This window comes from Vombatus ursinus, unplaced genomic scaffold (genome assembly GCF_900497805.2).
Source record: "Vombatus ursinus unplaced genomic scaffold, bare-nosed wombat genome assembly UNPS02009975.1, whole genome shotgun sequence".
NCBI classification, from domain to species: Eukaryota; Metazoa; Chordata; class Mammalia; order Diprotodontia; family Vombatidae; genus Vombatus; species Vombatus ursinus.
The window spans coordinates 6112838-6138766 of NW_020949753.1; the positions used below are offsets into that span (position 1 = coordinate 6112838).

Below are 25929 nucleotides of genomic sequence, written 5' to 3' on the forward strand. Positions count from 1 at the left end.
CGCAGCAGCAGCTTTGAGAGCTCTCAACCCAGAGTCTTTAAGGGGATTGAACAACTAGTCAGAAAGATTACAGGGGACCCTTTCCTGGCACTGGATGCTGCTGGCACTGATGGGCAACTCTATTGCCCATAAGCTGTTCTGGGTCACAGTTCCAGGCTGGAGAGTAGCGCTGGTGATCAGTCACAAGGGAGCAGAAACCCTTATCCTAGTTTCAGGGCTAAGAGGAGCTCCAGTGCTTGTGGCTGCAGAACAGAAGCCCTTTCTGAATAAAGACCAGAGTACAGATCAGGAGACCAGTGACCACACCTCTCCCAGGGTTATATCACCGGGAAGCACTGAAAACTTACAGACACTTCTACCTCATCCCCATCCCCTTCCTCCCCCAAACTAACTCTGAAAACAGCAGCACAACAAAGCCTGAAGCTTGGGACTGTGCCTCCCCACCCCAAGGTGAAAAGAGTCCAACTTTAACATAAAGCTCAAAATGAAGAAATAGTCTGGGGAAAAGAGCAAACAACAAAAAAAGAACTTGACCCTAAAAAGCTACTGTGGTGGTAGGGAGACCAAGACATAAACTTAGAAGACAATAGTGTGCAAACAGCTACAAGCAAAACCTTAAAGAAAAATGCTAATTGGACCTAACGCCAGCAAGAATTCCTGGAAGTATGAAAGAAAAGATGAGTGATAGAGGAAAATTTGGGAGAATAATAATAGTGATATAAGCAAATTATGAAAGGAGAATTAACAGCTTGATTAAAAGAGGCATCAAAATTCACTGAAGATAATATTGCCTTAAAAAACAGAATTGGCCTAATGGTAAAAGAGGCATCAAAATTCATTGAAGAAGAGAACTCCTTAAAAAGCAGAATTGGCCAAATGGAAAAAGAGGTACAAAAACTTACTGAAGAAAATAATTCCTTAAAAATTAGAATTGGGCAAGTGGAAGCTAATGACTACATGAAGCTTCAAGAAACAAAACAAAGTCAAAAGTAAAAAAAAAAAAAAATAGAAGGAAATGTAAAATAGCTCATTGGAAAAGCAACTGACCTGGAAAATAGATCAAGGAGAACTAAGTCAAGAATTATTGGACTGTCTGAAAACCATGATCAAAAAGAAAGTCTACACATCATATTTCAAGAAATTACAAAGGAAACCTTGCCCAATATCTTAGATCCAGAAGATAAAATAGAAATAGAAAGACTCTTCCAATCGCCTCCTGAAAGAGATAAAAAAATTAAAACTCTCAAGAATATTATAACCAAATTTCAGAGTTCCCAGGTCAAAGAAAAAATGTTTCAAGCAGCCAAAAAGAAATAATTCAAGTATTGTGGGGCCCACAGTCGAAATCACACAAGATTTAGCAGCTTTCATGTTAAATGAGTAGAGGACTTAGAATGTGATATTCCAGAGGGCAATGGAGTTGGATTACAACCAAGAATAAACCTACCCAGCCAAACTGGGAGGGGGAGGGATGGATATTTAATGAAATAGAGGACTTCCAAGCAGAAGACCAAGAGAAGCATAAAAAAGCAAACAAGGGGAGGAAAAAAAGGCAAATATGAAAGTAATCATAAACAACTCAATCATGGGAAGATGACACATGTAACTCCAAAGAACTTTATCATGATTAGGACAGTTAGGCTCATGACTGTGAGCTGATTATGTTAGGATGATCTCCAAGAAAAGAATGTAGGGGTGAGAAAGAGGGGTGCATTGGGAGAATAATTTGTTTTTAAATAAAGAAAGTTGTAACAATTGACTCTCCATTGCTGACTCTAGCACACCCCTGGTTTTAGAGTTCTGTCCCTGTGTGGGGTAAAATTTAATGTTAAAATGTTTTTACAGATATTTATTCTGTTTTCCCAAAATATTCAATTGGTTTCCATAATGGCAGTTATCTAAATGAGATTATAACTACCCGCTATGGAGATTGTAAAATAGCCATCATCCCGACTAACTACAAACTTAAAAAACATTTAGTTCACTTTCAGTGCATAGCCACTGCCATCCAGTTGGTGTTCGTGGTCCTAATGATCATAAAATGCTTCCTTGTACGTCTTTAAAATTCTGTAATATCAGATGTAAGAGGTGTTCTAGGTAATCTCATTCAGTTCCCTTGTTTTACAAATGAGGACACTGCCAAGTAGTGGTGGAGCTGGGATTTCATAGGGAACTACTGGAAAAAGTAGGCACGTAAGTGATCCTTTGGCTATGTGATTCCAACAATTTCCTCTAAAAAAATTTAAAAATCTTTAATTGCCTGTTTCCCAACTTTTTTTTTTTAAGCAACTTTATTTTTTATCACACAGTTGGTCCCCTTTGTAGTGCTAGAAACATAATTGTAGAATCTCAGATTTGGAGGGGACTGAAGATATTACCTAGTCAAACCCATCCTTGAATAGGAGTACCTTCTGCTACCCTGCTGAAACTACACAATTTGTCATAAATCTGCTACTTTTAAGACTTCCAAGTGTTGGGGAGCTCACTACCTTGCAAAGTACCCCCACTAACTTGTATTCTAGGCAGTACTCTCTTCAAAGCTGTAGCGGGAACCTTTTAATGAATGTGATGGTTTGTCATACTTTAAAAAAAATCCGGGTATACTTTAAGTATTGTAATTGCTTTAATGAGAAAATATACACTTAACACTTTTTTTTTTTATTTTTGAACAGTGGGCCACATTAAGGATTCAGAAAGAATCTCCAAAGGAATCAGTACTTAAAATGTCAGCTTCTAGTGGTAAGAATATTATTATTGCTTTTATTTTCACTACAATTTACTCAAGATTCTAATCTGGTGAAAAGGAATCTATGTTTGCATTGTATAAGATGTTAAGTTATGTTATTTTTGTTTTTTGCCGTTTCATTCATAATTTTGTTTGTTGTACACAAAGATGATAGCATGTTCCAATGGGGCTGCACACTAAGTTTTTTGATTGTAGGTGTGATAAGTGCTTAACTTACCTCTATGATCCCACTGGTTCATCTTGTGAGAAGGGGCCTGTGTTTGTGAGATAGCTAGAAAGCAGAAGGTAGAGTTTACTAGCCTGCTAGGGAATCAGAACTATGAATGGGTCAATATCAGTTTGCTGTGACAAAACTCACAGAACCAACCTGCCCCACATACTCTGTGGATTATGGGTATCTTTGATGTGATTGGTCATTGTATGTATGAATTTACTTTTCCCCTCAAAGAAAGAATTTTTAGAGCTTGTTGAAAAAAAAATGGCTCTGTAGAGGGTTAGAATCACTTAGGGACATACAGAGATTGAAAGGAATAACTAGATTTAGCATTTTGATCTTTAAAAGATGTATTTTCAGGTACTTTGCAGAGACAATGAAATCATTTCCCCCCTGACTTATATCTTAAAATGCCATAAGTATCATATCCCATTTATTGAAAGGAAATTGGTCTGCCTGCCTTTAATCCCTTCTGCCCTTCAAATAGTTTCTAAGTTAATCTTCCTAATTAACTCAGCAAACATTGATTTAATGCCCATGATATATTTACTTATCTCTTTGTGTTATCTTCCCTCAGTGAAGTGAAAGCTCTTTGAAAGCCTAAACTATTTCCTTTTAAATTTGCTTTTGCAAATCTAGCATAGTGCCTGGTTCATTATGCTTAATTATTGTTTGTTGAATGAATGAATGAATGAATGAATGAATGAATGAATGAATGAATGAATGGCTCTACTTTAGGTGCTGGAAATGCAAAGACCAAAAAAAAAAAGGTGACTATGTCACTCTGCTACTCTCTGATTCTAGGATAGGAATGCACACTCCTTAGCCTGACATAGTGTGGCTTCATCTTTTTTGATTCCATCCTGGACTGCTACGCTTTATGAACACTAGGTTGCATGTTCCTTCCACTATCCACTTTGTCTTCTACCCTTCCCTTCTTCCTTGCCATGCATGTTCATTTCTGAAGAGTTCTCCTTCTGCATTTCTGTCTATTGAGAATACTCTTTTTTTGCAAGGTCCTGCTCAACCAGGTACCACCTCCTTCATGAAACCTTCTCTGATTGCCTCAGCTTTCTATCCTCATAGTTTCCTAAGACCTTTTGTTTGGATCTCTGCCCTTCCCCTCACTTATCACATCCACTTTTATCTTACTTATTTGTATATATCCTATTTCCAGTAATGGATAGTATATTCCCTGAGGTTAAAGATTTTGGTGTTTTTCATTTTTTCTACCCTAGTAGCTTAGTATGGTGTCTTAAAATATAAATATATGTGTGTGTATGTATACATATATTTCAGTACAGTGTCTTACATAAAGTAGGTGCTTAGTAAATGTTTTATGAATTTAACATACCTTCAGTATCCAGTCTGAAGTCGATTACGTGAACTTGCTGTTCAAAAAATCTGAGCGTAGCCAAATTTAAAATGTTGTAGGAAATTCAGATCACTTGCACAAAATGCCTAAATGCCCACCTGGATTGAATATTTTATACTATAATTGGTTCAAATATGCACTCTGTTTTAATGTTTATTTTGATTAAGTTTCTTCTTTCTCATTGTTTAAATCGAAAATGAACATTGTCACTGTTTTTGATGTAGTGATTTTTGAGACCCTGTATTGTCCTGTATCAAGTAGCACTAATGAGAGCAAGAAACTTATTCCCTAGGAAGTTCTAACTATTATGAATAGGGAATCTTAAAAAAAAATTGATTCTAGCACTATTTTCTCCTTTAAAATATTAACTTTAATGAATTACAATGCATCAAATACATGCAGCCCTGTACTGGCAGGGAAGTACCAGGCTTAATGTTTCCAGGCTTATTTTGCTCCAAAACTTTCTTGACATCTCTTAGCCCTGAATATAATTCCCTTGATTGTTTTCTCTTGATCTCACTCAAGGCTTTCCATAGGTTCCACTGATATATTTCAAGCTCTGAAGTCCTAAGTTAGTTTGGGGGAGAGTAACAATAGATTTTAAAATAGTGAAGTGTGCCATGAATCTGACTTTAAATAAGTTACTTCAAGTAAGGTATGTTAGGAAGACCCACAGTTTGCCAGGTTTTAGCTGAGTGGTCATGAGTATTAGGAATACATCCAGTTATTCAAGGTTTGATGAACACTTTCCGTAATTAGCTAGTGGAACTGAACAGGAGAAACTTATCTTGTTTCTATTTTGTTGCTTATTTCCGTATGGCAAAGTGTTAATGCAAAAAGATTTGTTTAATTTTATTGAGCAGGGTTCTTTGTGATTTTTTTCCCCCTATGAAACTGAGAGTTTTATCTGCAGAGAAATATCTTAGGCCTCTTTTACCTAATTAACAATCATCTACCCTTTAACCCATGTAGTTGATAATGACAACTAGCCAGTTGTCATTCTCACCCTCCATGTTGCAAGAGCAAACAGTTAACTGTGTACTAAACTCAGGAGGAGTTGTGTCAGAAATCTTAGTCTGGTAGGGGGGCAGGGGTGATGAAATAACCACGCTTAGCACACATACTTGACTTGTATAATCTTCTGGCATTCAAAGCGGTGTTACTGAGACACTGCCCAGGGATCATCTGGGCTACTGCTGTGGTCACAGATGGGACAAAGGCCCCAGAGTTCTGTTGTGTTACCTTTGGGTTTGAATGCTGATGGTTTTTACAGTGTGCTGAGGAGGAGAGATGAGATGAAATAGTGGGATCATCCAGACCACCCCCCTCATATGACAGATGAGAAAAACGAGATGTAGAGAGTTTAGAAATATTCTGACTTTTTGATGGTGGGTTACATATACATCACATCTAACTTTTGAAGTAGTTTTTCCTTGACTTCTAAAAACAGGGAAATTGTGGGTCCTATGTGACTATATTTCTGTCTGTAGTAATACAGTTATCTCTTATACATCCGCAACTTTCCCCATCATGGTTTTGATATATTGCAGGTTAGCATAAGAAATTAAATGAGCATTTTGGGGGAGTTTTGTGCAATCTGCAGATGACATGCGAAGGCTAGAATCAGAAATGTGTAAAATATATGTATAATATCAGCATATTTTATCTTTTAATTCCATAATAATTCAGATTACTTCTTTGGTATGAAGGGAGGGCCAAAAAATTTTATGCGGATTTTCCAGATCACTGTATCCCTAAAAGCTGCCATGTGGAAGGGATAGCTGGAATTCAGCTTTTTATTGTTTTAAAGTTTCCAAAATGCTTCCTAGGCAGCATCCTATATACTAGGTGCGTACAAGTATTTACATTTTACAGGTGAGGAAAATTGAGGCTGAGCACTTAAGTAAATTGTCTTTAAATAATCTTGCAGGCTAGTCAATGTGTTAATCAAGACTCTGGATTCTAGTGTTCCTTCTGTTCTGTTTCTGTTGTTTCTGTACGGCTAAAACCCAGATGACATTTTTGTTCTTTCTTCTGTGTTTTATTAAGCCTTAACACTTCCATAGGTTGAGCTTTCAGGTTTGTTATCTGACATTTATCTGACACTGTTGTTCAATGCTGATGTTTCTCTTATCCATTGTTAGCTTTATTTTACTATGACATTCATTAAAAAGCTATTGCCTCCTGAAATATTAGGCAAAAGTTTACAAGTTAAGTCATGAGTAGACAGAGAGATTACTGTTCGTGATCCCCTTGATTTGGTGGCCTTATGCCTTATGCTTACACAGAGATGGAGAGATACATGTTTGCAGGTAGCTGTGTGCTGAAATCATTAAAGACTGCAGAGATTAATTTTGGGGGGGGTGTGGGTGGGAGGGCAGAAAATATGCAATTTTTCTTTTTCAGCTTGTTTTCTTTCCTACCACTAAATGTGTGAGTACTACTTAGCAGAGGGCTAAACTACGGAAGAAAAGGATAATTTCTTTTCCTTTTTGGGTATAGAGATCAGAAATTTTTCCTAGAGCCAGTTTTTTTTTCATATCTCCCCCTTGGGTTTTTTTTTCCTCCTTCTTTCTAACTTTCTCCCCAAATTGAATGTAAGTGATCAGAGAAAGGTAGGAGGGAAAGTTTACTTTTCCCCTCTATTTCTTTATTGCTTTTCCAAACCAGCAAGGCCAAAGTTCTAATAAGGTATTTGAATGCCAGACCTTTTTGGAAAGAAGAAGATTGCTTAACCTTTCCCTTTTACTCTACTTTTGCAGCCCTTTCTCTGTTTGCCATTTTACTGACCAGGCACGTGGTAGTTATATCAGGATTGCCTGAAAATCCTTGAACTCTGTAAAGTCTGAGGAAAAAGAGAAATTTACTGAACAGCAGAATGGAAGGAGGTTATTGGACTTGGGAGTCAGAAAGCTTGGGTCTTGCCTCCATGATTATCATCAGTGTAACTTTGGATAAGTTACCAAATATGCTGAACCTCAGTTTCTTTAAAAAAAAAAAGAGGGTTACTGTAATTCAATGAGAATGGATGCAGAAGTGCTTTGTAAAGTTACAAACCTATACAAATGGAAGGTGGTGGTAATAGTTATTATAAACATTATTCTAGAAGTTTTAAAATACTTGGCACCAGAAGTATAGAGAATAGTTTTTCTCTTCTCATGTGTTGTGTAGGCAAGGTATGTTCAGTAATGTTTGCATTAATCTAGGTGATTTCATTGTTATTCTATCATTTCAGTCATTTCTGAGTTTTTGTGACCCCATTTGGGGTTGTCTTGGCAGAGATACTGGAGTGGTTTGCCATTTCCTTCTCTAGCTCATTTTACAGATGAGGAAACTGAGGCATATAGGGTTAAGTGACTTGCCCAGGGGTCACATAGCTAGTAAGTGTCTGAGGCCCAGGCCTAGCACTCTATCCAGGGTACTATCTGGCTACCGCACAGGTGAATTCATACTTTATACTTAATTATCCAAAATTGGGTAGGGGTTTTATTTTGCCATCTGCTGTCCCAAGAGATATAGTAGGATTTTCTCATTACGGTGCAGTGACTGCTGTAGCAATGTGAGATCTTATGTTAGTGTCTTAACTTGACTCTGTTTCTGGTGTTCCAATCCTTTCTAATTCAGTGCAATATTTGACTCTAAGATAGTTTTACTCACATCACTTCAGTCCCATCTCCTTCTCCTACAACATAACACCCCCAGTGATGCAAAGGAGAGAGTCGAGATCTGGCCCTGTTCCCTGTGCGCCTTTGGGAAAGCCACCAGACTGACCTCTCTGGGCTCCCTCATCTAGAAAGTGAGTGCCTGGACCATAGGACTTCTGACATTCCTCCAAGCAGCAGATCTATGAGCCTGTGAAAACACACACACACACACCCACACACCCACACACACACACCCACCCCCAAAATCTCCTCGCTGTACAAGATAAGTTAGCCTGGCATTCAAGGCATGGCACGGACTGTCTTCATGTGTCTCTCCAGCTTATCTCCCAGAACTGTCCTTTGCTCACCTTATGTTCTAGCCAAATTCACTGTTCCTGGAATAGCTCTAGTGATCCGATTTCTTGTGCATCCTCTAGGGTCCAGCTCAAATGCTGCCTCTTCCTTCATGACCTCTTCCCTGATTCTCTCCGGTGAAGAGTCACTTTCTTTGTTGTACTCTTGTTTCACTTCAGAGAATTAGAGACAGCCTCATATAAAGAGGAAGCCTTTGATAAATAGAAGTATGTATAGAATAGTTTTACATATATATGTACATGTACATACATGTATACATATATGTGTGTCTAATGGTCATCTCTAAGGCAGGGGAGGAAGGGAAGAAAAAGAAATTTACATGACAACTTTGTGATATATTTGAAAGGAATAGCAAGTTGTACAGAGTAGATGTGCAGCTTCATGTGCAATCACCTTTTTTTTAATTATACTATGTTATGGAAATGCTTGTTTTCTTCCATAAATTAAAAATAATTTTTTTTTTAAAGAGCAAGCCTTGGAGTCAGAAATAATCATAGTAATAACTTATAAGGTTGGCAAAGTGTTTATATTTATTTGACTCTTTCAGCAGTCCTGTGAGGTTGGCATTATTATTATCCTGATTTTACATATGAGTAAACCAGAGTTCCATGGTTAAGTGATTTTCTCAGGATCTCACATCCAGTACTGAGGTGGGATTCAGAGTCTCCTGTAAATGTGGTGCCCTCCCCATGCATCAATCTAGCTGCCAGAAAACTGCTTATGTGTGTGAGACCCTGGGCAAGTCACTTAACCACTCAGTGTTCCAGACAGTTTTTAGGATTGTAAATGACTGAGATGGTACTGTTCTGCCTGAGTGAAGAATTTTCCTCCTCTAGGAATTTACTGCATTAATAAAAGTACATATCCAGTCCCTGTCACCTTAGGCCTGCACAACCCATGGCCTGCCAAAGGATTTCAGGCAGCCCACGAAAAATGTAGAGGACAGTAAGTACTGTAGAGTAAGGCAGGTTGCGCAGGCCTGCCTTAGAGTCATGACTCAGGCCATGTTGGTAACTGAGGTTCAGGACTGGAATGAAATGAAGTGCTTAGGAGGAGATTTCCTTAGCCATAGCATAAGTACATTCAAGCAGAGAAGGGATATTTATTAAGCATACAGCATGGATCCAAGTTGCTGTCCTGCTGGTCCAAAGTCTCAGGAGGGGCCCCCATGACTCAAGGTCTGCTTACTTTTCTGCCCAGCTACCAGGGAGCTAGGACAGTATCCTGAATCTTAGTTCCTGGGCCAGTCAAGTCCTTTTAGAAAAAAACTAGATTTATCTTCATAAGGGTCTGATTATGTGAAAAGCAGCCATTGCTCACAAGTCCAGGGACTCCCTAAAGGTTTTCTAGAGAATCTCTCACTACATAAATGGTTTGAGGGTTGATAGAGGATAGCCCTTATCTCAGGAATGTGAGAAATCTGGGGATAGACAGCACTGGAAAAGATCAGAAGCTCTATCCTGCCAGAATGAACCGTTTGACCTTCACTGGAATCTCACACCTGCCTGGTTGGTTGCCTCTGCAGTCTGCTTCCTTCTGGCCCCGGCCCCATTCATGCTATACTCACCAGCCATCTCTTTGCCATCTTCCTTGCTGCCACTAATTTTCCATAATCAAATCAACTGTAACATTGCTTCCGGAAAGGGTATGTCTTTCAAATCTCCTATAACTCAACTCACCATCCCTGTCATTTTATTCTCTTTTTAAAAGTTAAATTTAATTTAAAAAAGGTAATCTTATTAAAGACTTCCTGAGTAAAGAACACTGTGCTAAGTCATGTCCTCACAGAGCTTACTACATAGCACGGAGATGACAACACAGTAATGTGATAGGAACGGTGGCCTTCTTACAAGTCTTTTCTGTTATAAGCCATTTTCTTATTCCTAGCATCTTTTATTGCATAATCAGCACTGTCAGCAGTTCTATTAACAGGTCATCCCTTTAATGACCCAGAGACCAGGCATTTCATTCACTATTGAGTGCTCTTCAAAAGATTGGTCCCCCCCAAAACAAAACAAAACAAAAACAAAAACAAAAGATTGACCCAAGTACCTTTGAGAAGTAGCCACTTTGGGAAACCCATGAGTGTGATGAATTCATTACGTATTTGTTGAAGGCAGATACTACTTTCATTCCCTTACTCTGTGGTCTGACCAAACCTCCTCCTGGCTGTTCCTCACACGTGACATTTCATTTTCCATTTGCACTAGCTATCTGCTATGCCTGGAATACGTTACCTCCTTAGCTCTGCATCTAAGAATCCCTGACTTCTTTAAGATTCAGCTCAGGTACCACCTTCTCCAAAATGTTTCTTAATCCCACTTCCAAAATGCTAGTATCCCCCTTTCTTAAATTACTACCTTGCATTTGTTATGTGTGTGTGTGTGTGTGTGTGTGTATGTATATGTACATACATGTATATACACATAAATACAGATTTATATTGTTTCATTTTTGTCTAGCACTGTACCTGACCCATAGGCACTTAAAGAATGCTCGTTGATACCCTATCTCCTCAGTAGACCATAAAATCTCCTTGAGGGCAGGTCTGTTTTTTGTTTTTGTCCTTATATGCTTAGCACCTAGACCCGTGCTTTGCACATAGTAGGGGTTTCCTAAAGGTTGATTAAAGTACATTGAAAGATACTTGGTTGCAAGGATCATTTCCACTTGATCAGGAATCAGTCTTAATTATTAATAATAATAACCTTTATGTAGTATTTTTAAAGTTTCCAAAATGTTTTCCATACATTATCTCGTATGATCCTGACAGTAGCCTAGGATATTAGATACTGATAGGTATTATTGTCATCCCTGTTTTGCAGATGGGGAGACTTAGGCTCAGAGGGGATGAAGTGACTTATCCATGGTTCACGTAGTTAGCAAGCATCAGAGGCAAGATTTGAACTTAGTGTCTTTCTGACTCCAAATACAGAACTTTGTTCCCAGGACTCCTAAGTAGATGCTACCCCTCCTTTTCCCAGGCAGTCATTAGACCTGAGACTGGTAGCCACCCTTCTACAAGCATCCATTATATGATAGAAACAGCTGGTATGGTCACCCAGATTCTTCCGACCATCCCGGGGGAAGATTCAATTTCTGCACAAAGGGAGAGAATACATTGTCTGCCAATGTATTTCCAGGTTTGAAACTTTTGTGGAAATGCAGGTACATGTGCAGTAACTGTTAATAATGGGCCAGGCATATGGGGATTTGGAAGATCTTCCATTGTTTACCCAGAAGTTTTAGTTTTCTGGGAGTTTGGTACATTGTAACATACAGTTACAATAATGTAGTGATTACTAAGCAATTATAATAATAACTAGTGTTAAAAGGTTTGCAAAACACTTTTACAACTTTAATCTAATTTTATCCTCATGACATCCCTGGTGCTAATATTATCCTTATTTTACAGATGAGAAAACTGAGGCAGAAAGAGGTTAGATGGCTGCCCAGAGTTACACAGCTAATAAGTATCTGAAGACATGTTTGAAGTTATATCTTCTAACTCCAGGTTTAGCACTCTATCCACTGTGCTTTCTCATCTGTTCTGGGCCAAAGGTTGCTTTGTCTCTTATTACTCTGCTGTAGCAAAAATTATGTGTTGTTAGTTTGTCTTCACGTTATACAGGGGAAAAGGAGGATATCTCCTGGCTCACGATGGATAATATGATAAGGAAAAAAGATGAACTACTTGACTTATTTTGCTGTTGTTTTCTTTGATAAAGAAAATGATCCTTGTATTAGAAGGAAAATATAAAATGGCTAATACTTGTAACTTGAGATAAGTAGGGAAATGGTAAGAGAGTCTCTGAATGGCTTTCAGGTCACCAGGCCCAGGTGAGCTACATTCTAGGGGAAACAATGAAAGACTAGAGAATGGATAAAACATCCTGATTTTTTAAATCGAAGAGAACAGAGTCTATAGAGGAGATGAGGTTGACTTCAGTTGCAAAATTTTGATGATATTACTAAAAGGCTGGTTAATGAATATTTGGAAAATAAAAAGTGAAGATGTCTTTTTCTTTTTTTGTAAATAGTATTTTATTTTTTCCTATCACATGTGAAGATAGTTTTCAACATTCATATTTATAAGATTTTGAGGTACAAATTTTTCTCTCTCCCCTTCTTTCCCTTCCCCCGCCCCAAGACAGCAAGCAATCTGATATAGGTTATACATATGCAATCACAGAAACATATTTCCACATCAGTTATGTTGTGAAAGAAGAAACAGAGCAAAAGGGAACAGCCACAAAAAAACAACAAAAAAGTGAAAACATACTTCGATCTGCATTCAGATCGCATAGTTCTTTCTCTAGAGGTGGATACCATTTTCCATCCTGAGCCTTTCGGAATTATCTTGGATCATTGTATTGCTGAGAGGAGCTAAGTTAATCATAGTTGATCTTCACACAGTGTCAGTGTTACCTTGTACAGTGTTCTGGTTCTGCTCACTTCACTCAGCATCAGTTCATGTAAGTCTTTCCAGGTTTTTCTGAAATCTGCCTGCTCATCATTTCTTATAGCACAAATTACCTTCATATAACTTGTTCAGCCATTCCCCGATTGATGGACATCCCCTCAATTTCCAATTCTTTGCTACCACAAAAAGAGCTGCTATAAATATTTTTGTGCACGTGGGTCCTTTTCCCTTTTTTATGATCTCTTTGGGATACAGTCCTGGTGGAGGCCTCATTGGATTAAAGGGTATGCACAATTTGGTTGCCCTTTTGGCATAGTTCCAAATTGAAGAGCTAACATATCTTTATCCAAAACAGGCCCTGTATGTCCTCATCTTCTTTCATGACAGGGATACTAGATCAGGGGAGTCAGTACACATTTATTCAGAGCCTACTGTGTGCCAGACTAGTGTTGGGTGTATGAACAGAGGAAAGACAGACCGCCCCCCAAAATCTCACAATTTAATGGGGGAGACAACAAAGGAACAAATATGAACAAGCTATATACAGGATAAATAGGAAATAATTGAAAGAAGGAATGCATTGGAATAATTAAGTGGGGTTGGGGAAGACTCCCTGTAGAAAGTAGGAATTTAAAAGAAACCAGAAAAGTGAGTAATGAAACTGAGGAAGGCATTCCAGGCATGAGAGATGGCCAGAGAGAATGCCGAGAACCAAGAGATGGAGGGTTTGGTTCTTTGAGGACTGGCTCCTGGCTGGGAGGCCAATGTCTCTGGATCAAAGAATACATAGCTGGGAGTAAGGTATAAGAAGACTGGAAAGGTAGGACGACCTAGGTGATGAAGATTTCCGAAGGTCTGCCAGAGACCTATAGGATGTCTACCAAACAGAGCATTTTGTAATTTGATCCTGGTGGCAATAGGGCAAGGCTAGAGTTTACTGAATAAGGCAGTGACATGATCGGATCATAACATAATAACATGATTGGACCTGTGCTTTAAGAAAATCACTTTGGTGACTGAACGGAGGATGGATTGGAGTGGGGAGAGACTTGAGGCAGGTGAGGTGGCAAGCAGTGGCAGCAGTGTTGAGGAGACAAGGGAGTTTTCGAGGGATGCTGTAAAAGTGAAGGCCTTGACAACGCATTGGATATGGGAGGTGGGAGTGGGAGGAGTAGGGGGTCAAGAGTGATACCTAGTTTGAGAGCCTGGATGGTGTTGCTGTCTCTAGTAAGCAAGTGAGAGAGGCGTGGGGTATTAGGGGGAAAGATAATGAGTTATGTTTTGGGCATATTGAGTTTAAGAGGTCTACCAGACATCCACTTTGAAATGTCTGATAGGCAGATGAAGCTGTGAGATTAGAGATGAGCAGAGAGTTTGGGACAGGATTGGTAGATTTGAGAATCATTAGGATAAAGATGGTAATTAAATCTATGGGAGCTGATGAAATCACTATAGAAGGAGAAGAGAAGAGGGCCCAGGGCAGAGACACCTATGGTTAGAGGGTGTTGACCTGGATGAGGATCCCATAAAGGAGACTGAGAAGGAAGGGCTAGGTGGGAGGAGAGCCAGGAGAGTGTAGGATTCCAAAAGCCTATAGAGAAGAGGATATCGAAGGGAAGAGGTGATGGACAGTGTGAGAGGCTGCAGAGAGGGCAGGAAGAGTACGGATTGGTGAAAGGCATTGCATTTGGCAGTAAGAGTTCATTGGTAACTTTGGAGAGAGCAGTTTTGGTGGAATGATGAGGTCAGAAGGAGGTCCTTAGTGGAGTAACCCAAGGATTTGTCCTTGGCCATATTCATTCAGTTTAACATTTTTTTTTTTCAGATAAAGGTGTGGATGGCATGCTTAGCAGATTTTCAAATAACAGAGTAGGAGTCAGTCAACAAGTATTTATTTAGCACCTACTGTATGCCAGGCACTGTGCTAGGAGGTGGGAATACAAGTGCATAGAATGAAACAGTTTCTACTTGCTGATAGAGGAGATAAGTAGGTATAAAAGTATCTAACATGAAAATGAAGTTAGATACAAATATCTATAAAGTAATAAAATACAAAGTAGTTTGAGAGGCAGGGCTCTAGTGGTTGGAGCAATGGGGAAGGGCTGCATGTGGAAGATGGTGTGTCTTAAAGGAACAGATAACCTAGCTTTTAGGAGGTTAGGAAGGCATGATCGCAAGTGTGTGAGAGACCAGTGCCAAGGCAAAGAACAGAGTTAGTTTGGATTGCCAAGTTGGGGCCAGGGAGAGTAAAAATGAGGCTATATTTCATTAGGTGCAGCCTGCAGGTTACTAAGTCCAGGCGTTCTGCAGTCCAGTGCTCTTTCCATTGTGAATGCAAGTTAGGGCTGCGTTTCCTTTTTTAGAAAGGAGGTGTGCAGGCTGGGGCCGCTGGCAGGAATGAACTCTGGTACACAATCTGCTATGTTTCAATCACCAAGAGCCTCATTGTAATTCATCCGACCCGTGGGGGATGGAAGTGTTTTGTTTTCATCTTTATTTCTAGTTAAACATCTATGTTAATCACATGCTTGACTTGTGAAATGATCATGGACTTCCATTTCTCACTTGGGTTGCTTTTTAATCCATCCTGAGGTTTATCTGTCTTTTATTGGAAGGAAAAATAATGATTTCTTTTTAGGTTACATTCTTCTACAGCACAAATATATGTGAAGCCATGATAATTTTTACAAGTATAATTGATGTGTGTATGGGTACATATATGTGTATATATATATATGTGTCTGTGTCTGTGTGTGTGTGTGTATATATATATATACATATATATACACACACACACACACACATATATATATATATTTTTTTTTTGCGAGGCAATGGGGTTAAGTGACTTGCCCAGGGTCACACAGCTAGTAAGTGTCAAGTGTCTGAGGCCAGATTTGAACTCAGGTCTTCCTGAATCCAAGGCTGGTGCTCTTATCTATTGCACCATCTAGCTGCCCCCAGGTATATTTTTTTTAAAAATGGAATTATATTTTGTACTAACCCGTATATATGTCCTTAGAACCAGTGGGAAAAAGTTGCTCATGGAAGGTCAAATAAGCTCTGCAGGCCTCCAGAGACCCTGAATATTTTAACCCCAAGCTGCTTATAAAAAGGAATTTTAAATTGACTCTAATTTGACTCTGGGATAAAATCTGCTAATTTTGAGGATGGAGTTGAGCAGGTGAAAGGTTAGAACTGAGGAGAAAGCCAAAGTAGTATAGCTTTTTTGATTTCTCTTTTGACCTTTTGGATGTAAGCTACTTCAGTTTCAGATATCAGATTATGCAATGTTACTAACAATACAACAGCAATAATGGTAGTGAGTAGCAAAACTGTTTTCAAAACAAAGCACAGACTTTCCACAACATCTGACAGTGTTTTGCTATTGGCCCTTCTTATTCTGACCTGGTTGTAGGGTGCAAAAGTAGGGAGCCGTGAACAAGGTCTTGACCTATTAAACAGATAGTATGTGGTGGAAAGCCAAATGTATGAGGTTCAAGGTGAGCCCTGTTTACGGATCTGAGATGAAAGGGGTATGAAAAAGGAGGGGGATTACTGTCTGAGAAATAACTGCCCTTTGGTTGGTAGTGGGAATGGGTAGCACTAATTCCTTCTAAGAGACTATTTCCCTTCCTCCAGAGTTTTAACCAGGGGTGGGGAACCTGCAGCCTTGAGGCTACATGTGGCGCTCTAAGACTGATCAAAGGCCACACTTGAGGACCTAGAGGGCCACATGTAGCCTCAAGGCTGCAGGTTCCCCACCCCTGGTTTAACCTTTAGCTGGGAGAAGCTGTGCACTGTGAATATTCCAAATGTGGCCTCTCGGCATATACAAGCACTCTCTTGAAAGCTACCCTAGGTTCAAAACCCACTTTAGGTCAACCATTGATATTCTAATCAGAAGATATGTTATAATTTATTTTGCTATTCTGGCCAAATAAATATTGAGTAAATTCCCTCTCTCGTACACATGGATTACCTCACCAGTGGGGAAAGGGAACACACCTGACCCAGGAGTATGTATTGTCAGGGCAACTTGTAGGGCAAAGGCTCTCCCTGATGAATTGCCACTCTGCCACCGGTTTCTCTCCCATAGGGATACAGATGTTATTGGATGGTTAGGCGATGAATTGCAACCTCATGAAAGTGATTTCTTTGCTGCAGGGAGTGCCTCATGTCAAGGAATACTGGCTATCCTCTGCTTCTGCTAGTACAGGGGTGGGGAACCTGTAGCTAGTAGAAGCTCTCAAGTTGAGTTGATTTCAAATCTTTTGCTTCTGTTTTAGCTTCTACTCCTTAACCCTACTCTTCTGTTTGACTTTAGGAGAGGAAATTTCTTGTCAGCACCCATTGTACCACTTGGGGTCCATGTAAATCATGACATGAAAGAGACTGGTAGGGCCTTTTGTTCTGCATTTCTGACGAGGATGGGATCTGGACCCCAGAAAGGAAAAATCCTGGACTTTCCTACATGGCCAAATCTCTGGCAATCGCCTGAGGTTATAATCCTAACTGGCCTTTCGTTGTGGCTAAACCCAATCTCCCAATTCTGTTACCCATAACCTAGCCTAGCCCTCCCTATGCTGCCCCCCCCCATTTCCCACCCTTAATCCTAGCTAGGCTCCATTCTCTCTTGGCCATGAGGTCTAGGTCCCAGGAGTTCTGTTCACCCCAGCTTACTGACCAATCCAATTCAGATCTTCCTTAGACCCCTCCTCCAGTCACCCCAAACTACTTGGCCACTCCTAGATCTCTCCCACAGTCTTTTTGTATATAAGATCCATCTTGTCTCCATTAAGATGCTCAGATTCTTAAAATCTAGCCACTGGTCAGATTCTTATAATCTAGCCAATGGCTTACTAATGTTCAGACTCCTTAGGAGTCTGCCCAATATGATGGATGCTCTAATAAGCCTTGTCTTTGGCTGAAAGAAGGCTTGGGTCAAATTCTTTCAGGCAGGACCCATGTATTTTGATTTTGGGGTCCCAGCACTCCTAAACCCCTAAATCTCAACATTCCCACCATGAACAAAATTACTGCCCTCCATGTACAAATTCGCTGGTATTGGAATATTTTTGTTTCTTTTCTCTGTGCCTGCTGTGTGCTGTCTGATGTCTTTTCACCCTCTTTCAGAACGATAAATGTTTTTATTCTTGTATGGGGGAGGACATGGATTTCTCACTTATGAAGAATATATGACCAGTTTTGGATGTAGGGAGAAACAAGGGTGAAGGGTTAAAAGGAGAGGAGTTTTCCATGGCTTATCCCAGGAATAAAAAAAAAAGTCTTTATTTGCTTCCAACCAAGATTTGAGGCAAACAGTATGGCACTAGTTGTATAGAAAGTGGTGAAAATAACCCTATTGTACTTTCCCTTCTCAGCCTTCAGATTCTTAGAATGTGCTGGGCTATGATAGTGATGTAATCCAACCATGAATTAGGACAGTATTCTTGGTATTATCGTAGATGGCATAGGAATATACAAGGAAGCATGGGTAAGTGCTTATATAAGGCTTTTTTTGGGTTTATTTAATTTGGCTTTATTTTCTGTGTTAAAAAAAAAATTGTAATTCTTTAGCAGGCCAGTGCCGCAGTCGGGAGAGTGTAGACAATTGCATCATTTAGTTGTTGCAAAATAGGAAACTGTGGTTCAGAGTAGTTTTTCGGAAAAAGCAAAAGAAAAGCCCCAATCCACATTGATTTTATCTTATCTCTAATGGATTACATTGGTCCCTTTTGGAGATTCACCCCCTTTCTGAAGGGTTGCTTAGAAGAGAAATACGGCAACCACAGAGATATCTATAAAACATTTACTTGGAGTGTCTTTAAAAAAAAGATATGTTCTACATCACAAGTAGTAAAAGAAAAACAAGTTAAAATGGCTCTGAGATTTTACCTCATACTCTACACGGTGGGAAAGATGAATAAAAATAGGAACGGTCAATGTTGGAAGGGCCATGGGAGGATGCACACTAATAGACTATTGATAAAACTGACTCTGTGTAACTATTTGCTCAATACCCTTTGATCCAGCATCCTTACTATTGGTAATATGTCCCAAGAAAGTCACAGACAGAAACAAAGGTCAAATATATAACAATGCAATATTTATGGCATCATCGTTCAGTCATTTTCAGTTGTGTCTGGCACTTTGTGACCCCATTTGGGTTTTCTTGGCAAAGATACTGGAGTGTTTGCCATTTCCTTCTCCAGCTCGTTTTACAGATGAGGAAACTGAGGCAAACAGAGAGAAATGACTTGCTCAGGGTCACATAGCTAAGAAGTATCTGAGGCCAGATTTGAACTAAGGAAGATGAGTCTTCCTGACCCTAGGCCCAGCGCTCTATCCACTGTGCCACCTGGCTGCCTTATAATATTTATAGCAATGCTCTTAATGGTATCAAAGAACTGATCAGTGTCCACTGATTTTGTAATGTTTGGGAAAAAAATATGGTATATGAATGTAATGGACTGGTGTTGTAATTAAGAAATGTGAAATATGAAGAATTCAGAGATGATGGATGATTTATATGAACTGATGTGGAGTAAAACAAAATCAAAATAAGAATATAATATACAGATGCATTACAACAACACATATGAAAAAATGACTAAAAGGAAGCCGAAAGTTTTAGTATCTGAAAAATCAGTGGTGGTTGTGGGGACCAGATAATAAACTACACCTCCCTTTTGATGGCAAAGAGGAAGGCTGGGGCGGGGACTAGGACTGAATTTTGTTTTGTTTTGTTTTGCAAGGCAGTGGGATTAAGTGACTTGCCCAGGTTCACACAGCTAGGACCAAATGTTCGAGTCAGATGCAGTCACTATGTCATGGCTTTTTCCCCCCTTTCCTTTTCTTTTCCAGAAATAATCCATGATTTAAAGACAAAAAGCATCTGCTCTTTGTTTTTACATCACAGTCATTTCTGGAAATTCCCCACCCTCCCTCACATTTAAACTTCCCTTATAACAAAGAAAAAAAGCCTTCATTGAAGTGATGATTACTGGTATTTTCTGCAACATTTTGGCCGAGTAACCCCCCACCTTCAGCCTTGAGGAAGGGGAGATATGTTCTTCAGCTGCATTTTGGGACTCAGCTATTTTTTAGGCACTTTAACTTAGGCTTCTGTTTAGGCATCTTTTCATTTACCCAGTTGTCATTTTGTATGTGGTTCATTTAGCTCTGCTTAGTTCATTCGGAATAAATCCATAGAAATTTTACCATCTCACTTTAAATTCCTCATTCATCATTTCTTACCATATAATTATATTCCAATAATTCATCTACTGCAATTTTTTTTCATTGTCTCCCAGTTGATAGGCACTAGCTTTGATTCCAGGCCTTCTTTACTATGGAAGAGGGATACTGTGAATATTTTGTTATCTGTCTTTGATATCCTTGCAATATGTGCCTGGTATTGGGACTTCTGGGTTAATTCACTTGTCGTACCCAATTCCAAATTGATATCTAGAACAGATGGACCAAAACAGCCCCATCAGCAGTAAGTATGCCCATCTTCTCACTGCCCTTCTAAAATGGACTGATCTTGGCATGGTTCTTCTAATGTTTAGTTTCTAAATTTTCTCCTCCAAAAGAAAGAGGCAAACTTGGACAAGCTAGCAAAAAAGCCAGACTACTTCCTAACAAATTGAGACTTAATTTCTTCTTTGTGTTTGACCCATTGAAGAAGCAAGTCATATGAGGCAAGATTTAAATAAATGATCTGACTGAACAAGTGGCCTGTGACTAAGTTCTATTAAAGAGTATGGCTGTTGATCATGACATTCATTCTTAGTACTTCTTTGTTTTTTTAGTGTCTCTGAATTTTGAAGGCAACAGAGTATGAATATACCATGACATAAGACTTCATTGTAAAGCAGCTAGTAGCATAGTAGCAGCGGAGCTCCTGACTCAGAATTGCAATGTAAAGGAACAGTCTTAGAATTAAGGAAAGTATGGGTCAAGGAGGGAACTGGAATAGGAATAAAGGGGACCTCCATGAATACTGGTATCAGTAGGGCACATAGAGATGGCAATCTAAGCAGAATGAAACTTTGTGGGTTGTATCAACTAAGGTAAATTGGTGGATAATTGGAGTTGGCAGTAGTGGTGAACTTGAGTTTAATATTCATACCAAAGAACCTAAAGAATTAATTTGAATTCTGTCTGACTGATGTTACAGCTTTAAAGCCCTGGATAAGTGTTAGGGTAAGTAAGGCAATCCTGGAGTAAGAATGTTAACAGAATGGAATGGAACATGGAAATGTACCTCTTCACTGGATATTCATATTCTCTCTCTCTCTCTCTCTCTCTCTCTCTCTCTCTCTCTCTCCCCCCCTCTCTCCCTCTCCCTCTCTCCTCTCCTCTCCCTTTCTCCCTTCCTCTTTCCTCTCTGTCCCTCTCTCTCCTCTCTCTCTCTCTCTCCCTTCCTCTTTCCTCTTTGTCCCTTTCTTTCTCCCTTCCTCTTTCCTCTCTGTCCCTCTCTCTCCTCCCTCACTCTTTCTTTGGAGTTCAGCCATCATCAGCCAGGTGCAAAGCAGCTGCAGCACTAGAGGAGGTTTATTTTCCAAAGCCTGATCCTCAAACATATTTTCCACATGTGAACTTTGTTATAAATAACAGTTAAGTTCCAAAGTACCATATTTCAACAATGTTATGGACTAAACAGGTTTTAGGAATAGTCTGTGACCAGACAATTATTTCTGTAGGAAAACACATCCTGAGTTCTTAACACTCAAATTATGTCGTGTTCTCCACTTTTGGCAATTGGGAAATCCTGGCCCAATAGATGTTGCCGCCCCTGATCTTAGGCATAACCTAAATGTATCAGGACAATAGCATTAACATGATTTGAAAATCTTTACTTATTCCTAAGATTTCTTCTGTTACCTCAGTTGATGTTAAAAAAAAAAAAAGACATTCAGCTTTGCCTTTATTTTTAGAACCCCTTCATACTCAACAGTATCTGTGTACAAGAGAGTGGCTGATTGATCTGCTGCCCCGGTTAAGAGAGGAGGGTGCAGAGTAGGCAAGGCAGTGGGGCCATTGTGCCAGGCTGAGTGATCATTGTTCTGCTTCCATTTTCAGTTAACCAACCATTCAATCTGCAAGTGTTTAATATCAGAACAAAGCTCAAATGTTATTCTTTCTTGATTTCTTTCTTTCTTTCTTTTTTGCTGGACAATAGGGGTTAAGTGATTTGCCCAGGGTCATGCAGCTAGTAAAGAGTTATGTGTCTGAGGCCAGATTTAAACTCAGATCCTCCTGACTCCAGGTCTGGTGCTCTATCCACTGGGCCACCTAGCTGCCCCTTTTCTCGATTTCTTTCTCTTTATTTATTTCTTTTTTGATTTCTTGATAAGCTTGGGAAGTTACAAAAAAATACCATCCCCCACTCATTTCTTAGGTACATATTTTTTTTTCCTGATTTAAGTAGTGCAATTTGTGAATTTTAGGTTTTAACAAATCCTATTTTACAACCAATATGTCTATAATTACTGAACTGTTCCTTTATTCTGATCATTTATTTATTTGGCATTTGAACATTAACATTGAGGCAACTAGCATCTAAGAAGATCAGCATCAGAGATGGATTTAGGTGAGTTAAACATTTGACTCAGACTACTTTACAGACCCAGTTTCTGGGAATTCAATTTCATGCTTATTTCACATCAAATGACATCGTAAAAGCATTATCTTTTAAGAACTTGATGAACTAAAAAGCTCTAGAAGTTGGTGTATTATTTGTAGTCTCTCGATATAAACATGTCATCCATTAAAGTTGTCTCTGACTAAAGTTAAGAAAAATAAACCTTGATAGTGCTGGGGGTGGAGAGAAAGTATTTTCCTTGAATCTTAAGTGGGTAAGACTAGACTCCATTTTCTTCTCCTTTTTTATTTAATAGGAAACTTTAGCTTGCATTTCTAGTATCAGCCCTTCTAGGTAGATTATCCTTATTAAATTCTCTCCAATTATCTATGTATTTTTTCATGAAATAGCCAGCATTCCCCCTTGATATATTTGATAACTTTTACTCTATGACATTTTGACCAATTGGTTAATCTGCTCATAGAGACATTGCAAATTTTGTGAAGCTCATAGGTAAGTATAGCGTTATCAAACTCCAGTTGCTATTTCTCCTGCTTGGAGTTTACATGAGATTAGTCATGTCAGTCAGTAAACATTTAAGTGCCTGCTATTTGCTACTCACTATGCTAAGTGCTGGGGAGACAAAACAAAGGGAAATGACAGTTGCTGTTCCCAAGGAGCTGATAGTCATATGAGGGAGACAGAGGACGATGTACAGATAAGATCTGTGTAGGAGAGGGAAGGCACTACAATTAAGGGGATCAGGAAAAAAGCTTCCAGTAGTAGGTAGGATTTGAGCAGGGACTTGCAGGAAGCCTGGAGGCAGAGATGAAGAGAGAGAGCATTCTCTGGGTGGGGGACAGTCATCGAAAATGCCCAGAGTCTTGTTTGGGGAACAGTTAGGAAGCTAGTGTCACTGGATCACTGAGAATTCATGGGGAGGGGGATTAGTGGTGGCAAAAGAAGTGTAAGGTGTAAGGAGATTGAAAGGTCATGAAGTCATGAAGGGCTTTGAATGCCAATGATTTTATATTTGAACCTCGAAGTGATAAGGTACCATTGGAGTAGAGGATGTGGCATGGTCAGATCTATACTTTAGGAAGAGCATTTTGTCATTTAATAGTATTTTATTTTTTCCAATTGCATGTAAAGACAATTTTCAACATTCACTTTTTGAAAGATTTTGAGTTCCAAATTTTTCTCCTTCCCTCTCCAAGACAGCAAACAATCTGATATAGGTTATAAATGTGAAATCATGTTAAACATATTTCCACATTAGTCATCTTGTGAAAGAAGAAATAGAACAAAAAAAATACACAAATACACCCCTCGCCCCCCCAAAAAAGTAAAGATAGCATGCTTCTATCAGCAATGAGACTCCACTAGTTCTTTCTCTGAATGTGGATAGCATTTTCCATCACAAGTCTTTTAGAATTGCCTTGGATCTTTGTATTGCTGAGAAGAGCTAAGTCAATCATAGTGTTTTCACACAGTGTTTTATTTAATTTTCACACAGTGTTGCTGTTACTGTGTACAGTGTTCTCCTGGTTCTTCTCTCTTCACTCAGCATCAGACCATACAAGCCTTTCCAGGTTTTTCTGAAATCATCCTGCTCATCATTTCTTATAGTACAATAGTACTCCATTACATTCATATACCACAGCTTGTTCAGCCATTCCCCAGTCTAGAAAGAGCATTTTGACAACTGAGTAGAGGCCAGACTAGAGCGAGGGAGAGACTTCTGTTGGAGAGACCCAGCAGTAGGCTACTTGTATATTCCAGGCACGAGGAACTGAGGGCTCGCTCCAGGGTGACAGCAGTGTTAGAGGAGAGGAGGGAACATATAAGAGAGATGTTATGAAGGTAAACTTGACAGACCTTGGCAGTACATTGAATGTGGGGAATAACAGTGAGGAGTTGAGAATGAGACCTAGGTTGTGAGTCTGAGTGATGGGAGGATAGTAGTGGGGAAAGGTTTAGGGGGAAAGATAATGAGTTCAGTTTTGGACATATTGAGTTTAAAGTTTTTACAGGATATCCAGGTCAAGATGTCCAATAAGCAGTTGGACATGCTAATCTGGAGGTCAGCAGAGAGATTAGAACTGGCTAAGTAGGCTTGAGAATTAGTGGCACCGAGATTATAATTGAATATAATTGAATCTGTGGTAGCTAATGAGATCACCAACTGAAATAGTATGCAGGGGTGGGGAACTTACAACCTCCAAGGCCACATGTGACCCTCTAGGTCCTCAAGTGCTAAAGTTTGGATTCCATCAAAGGGCAAAGAATTGGAAATGGAGGGGATGCCCTTCAACTTGGTTGAACAAGTTAGGGTATATAAACGTAATGGAGTAGTGTTGTGCTGTAGATGTAATGAAGGGGTTGGTTTCAGAGAGACCTGGAAAAATATATGCACTGATGTGAAGTCAAGTGAGCACAACCAGGAAAACATCAACAATATTTTAGTGACAGACACTTTGAAAGACTTGAGGAACTCTGATTAGCACAATGACCCACCACAATTCTGGATGATTCATAATGAAACATATTGCCCACTTCTAGATAGAGTGATAAAGTCAGAGGGTAGATTGAGGGTTTTTTGTTTTTGTAGGTTGTGTGTGTGTGTGTGTGTGTGCGCGCACGCGTGTGGAGGGGGGGTTGTTTGTTTTGTGGGTTTTTTTTTCTTTTTCTGTTTTTGTTTTAGACATGGCTAATGTGGAAATTTAGAGGCAGCTAGGTGGCTCAGTGGGTAGAACACTAGGCCTGGAGTCAAAAAGACCAAGTTCAAATCCAGCTTCATATACATACTAACCATGTGACCTTGGGCAAATCATGGAACCTCTGTTTGCCTTAATTCCCTGGAGAAGCAAGTGCAAACCACTCTGGTATCTTTGTCAAGAAAACCCAATGGACGTTATTGGCATGCTATGGTCCACAGGGTCATAAAGAGTCAGACACAACTGAAGGACTGAGCAACAATGTGGAAATTGGGTTGGTTTGTTCATGTTCATAATGGTTTTGTTTTCTTGCTTTCTAACTGTGGGGAAGTATGGAGGGACAGAATTGGACGTGAAGATAAAACAAAATTGAATTTAAAAAAAGGCCATCTGGTGACTTTTTAATTACTTTAGTACTTAAATCTGTGATCTCATGTGGATATTTTTTTCTAGTTATTCAGATCACAGCCCACTCCTGCCTTTTCATCCTGTCTGACGTTTGTCCATATTCTTCTGAAAATCCTTTGCAGGGAGTCTTTCATTGTGCCAAGGGTCTTCCTGAAGATTAAATATATATGTGTGTGTGTGTGTGTGTGTGTGTGTATACACATATATACATACACACACATTGGTATTTACATTATATATACATACATATAGATACACATATATACATATATGAAACCTAAGAAGCATCCCTAAGGCATCCCTTGTTCTTGCCATATATTCAGCCCACCTTTCTAGCTATGCATCTCTGATAACATCCTTATGCTACTTTTTCTTGGGTAATTCTTTGTAAGGTGTTGTAGCCTAGTGTTGTCCAACTCAAATAGAAATATGGGC

General features: G+C 39.3%; 1 protein-coding gene across 1 annotated transcript in view; it reads left to right on the top strand.

Annotated features, from left to right (window-relative positions):
• The window catches only part of GPAT3 (glycerol-3-phosphate acyltransferase 3), a 65875-nt gene that overhangs the window by 3297 nt on the left and 36649 nt on the right, over nucleotides 1-25929 (top strand). The window contains exon 2 of the mRNA XM_027853404.1: nucleotides 2673-2739. Within this exon, the coding sequence (XP_027709205.1) occupies nucleotides 2673-2739 (67 nt within the window). The remainder of the gene's footprint in view (nucleotides 1-2672; nucleotides 2740-25929) is intronic.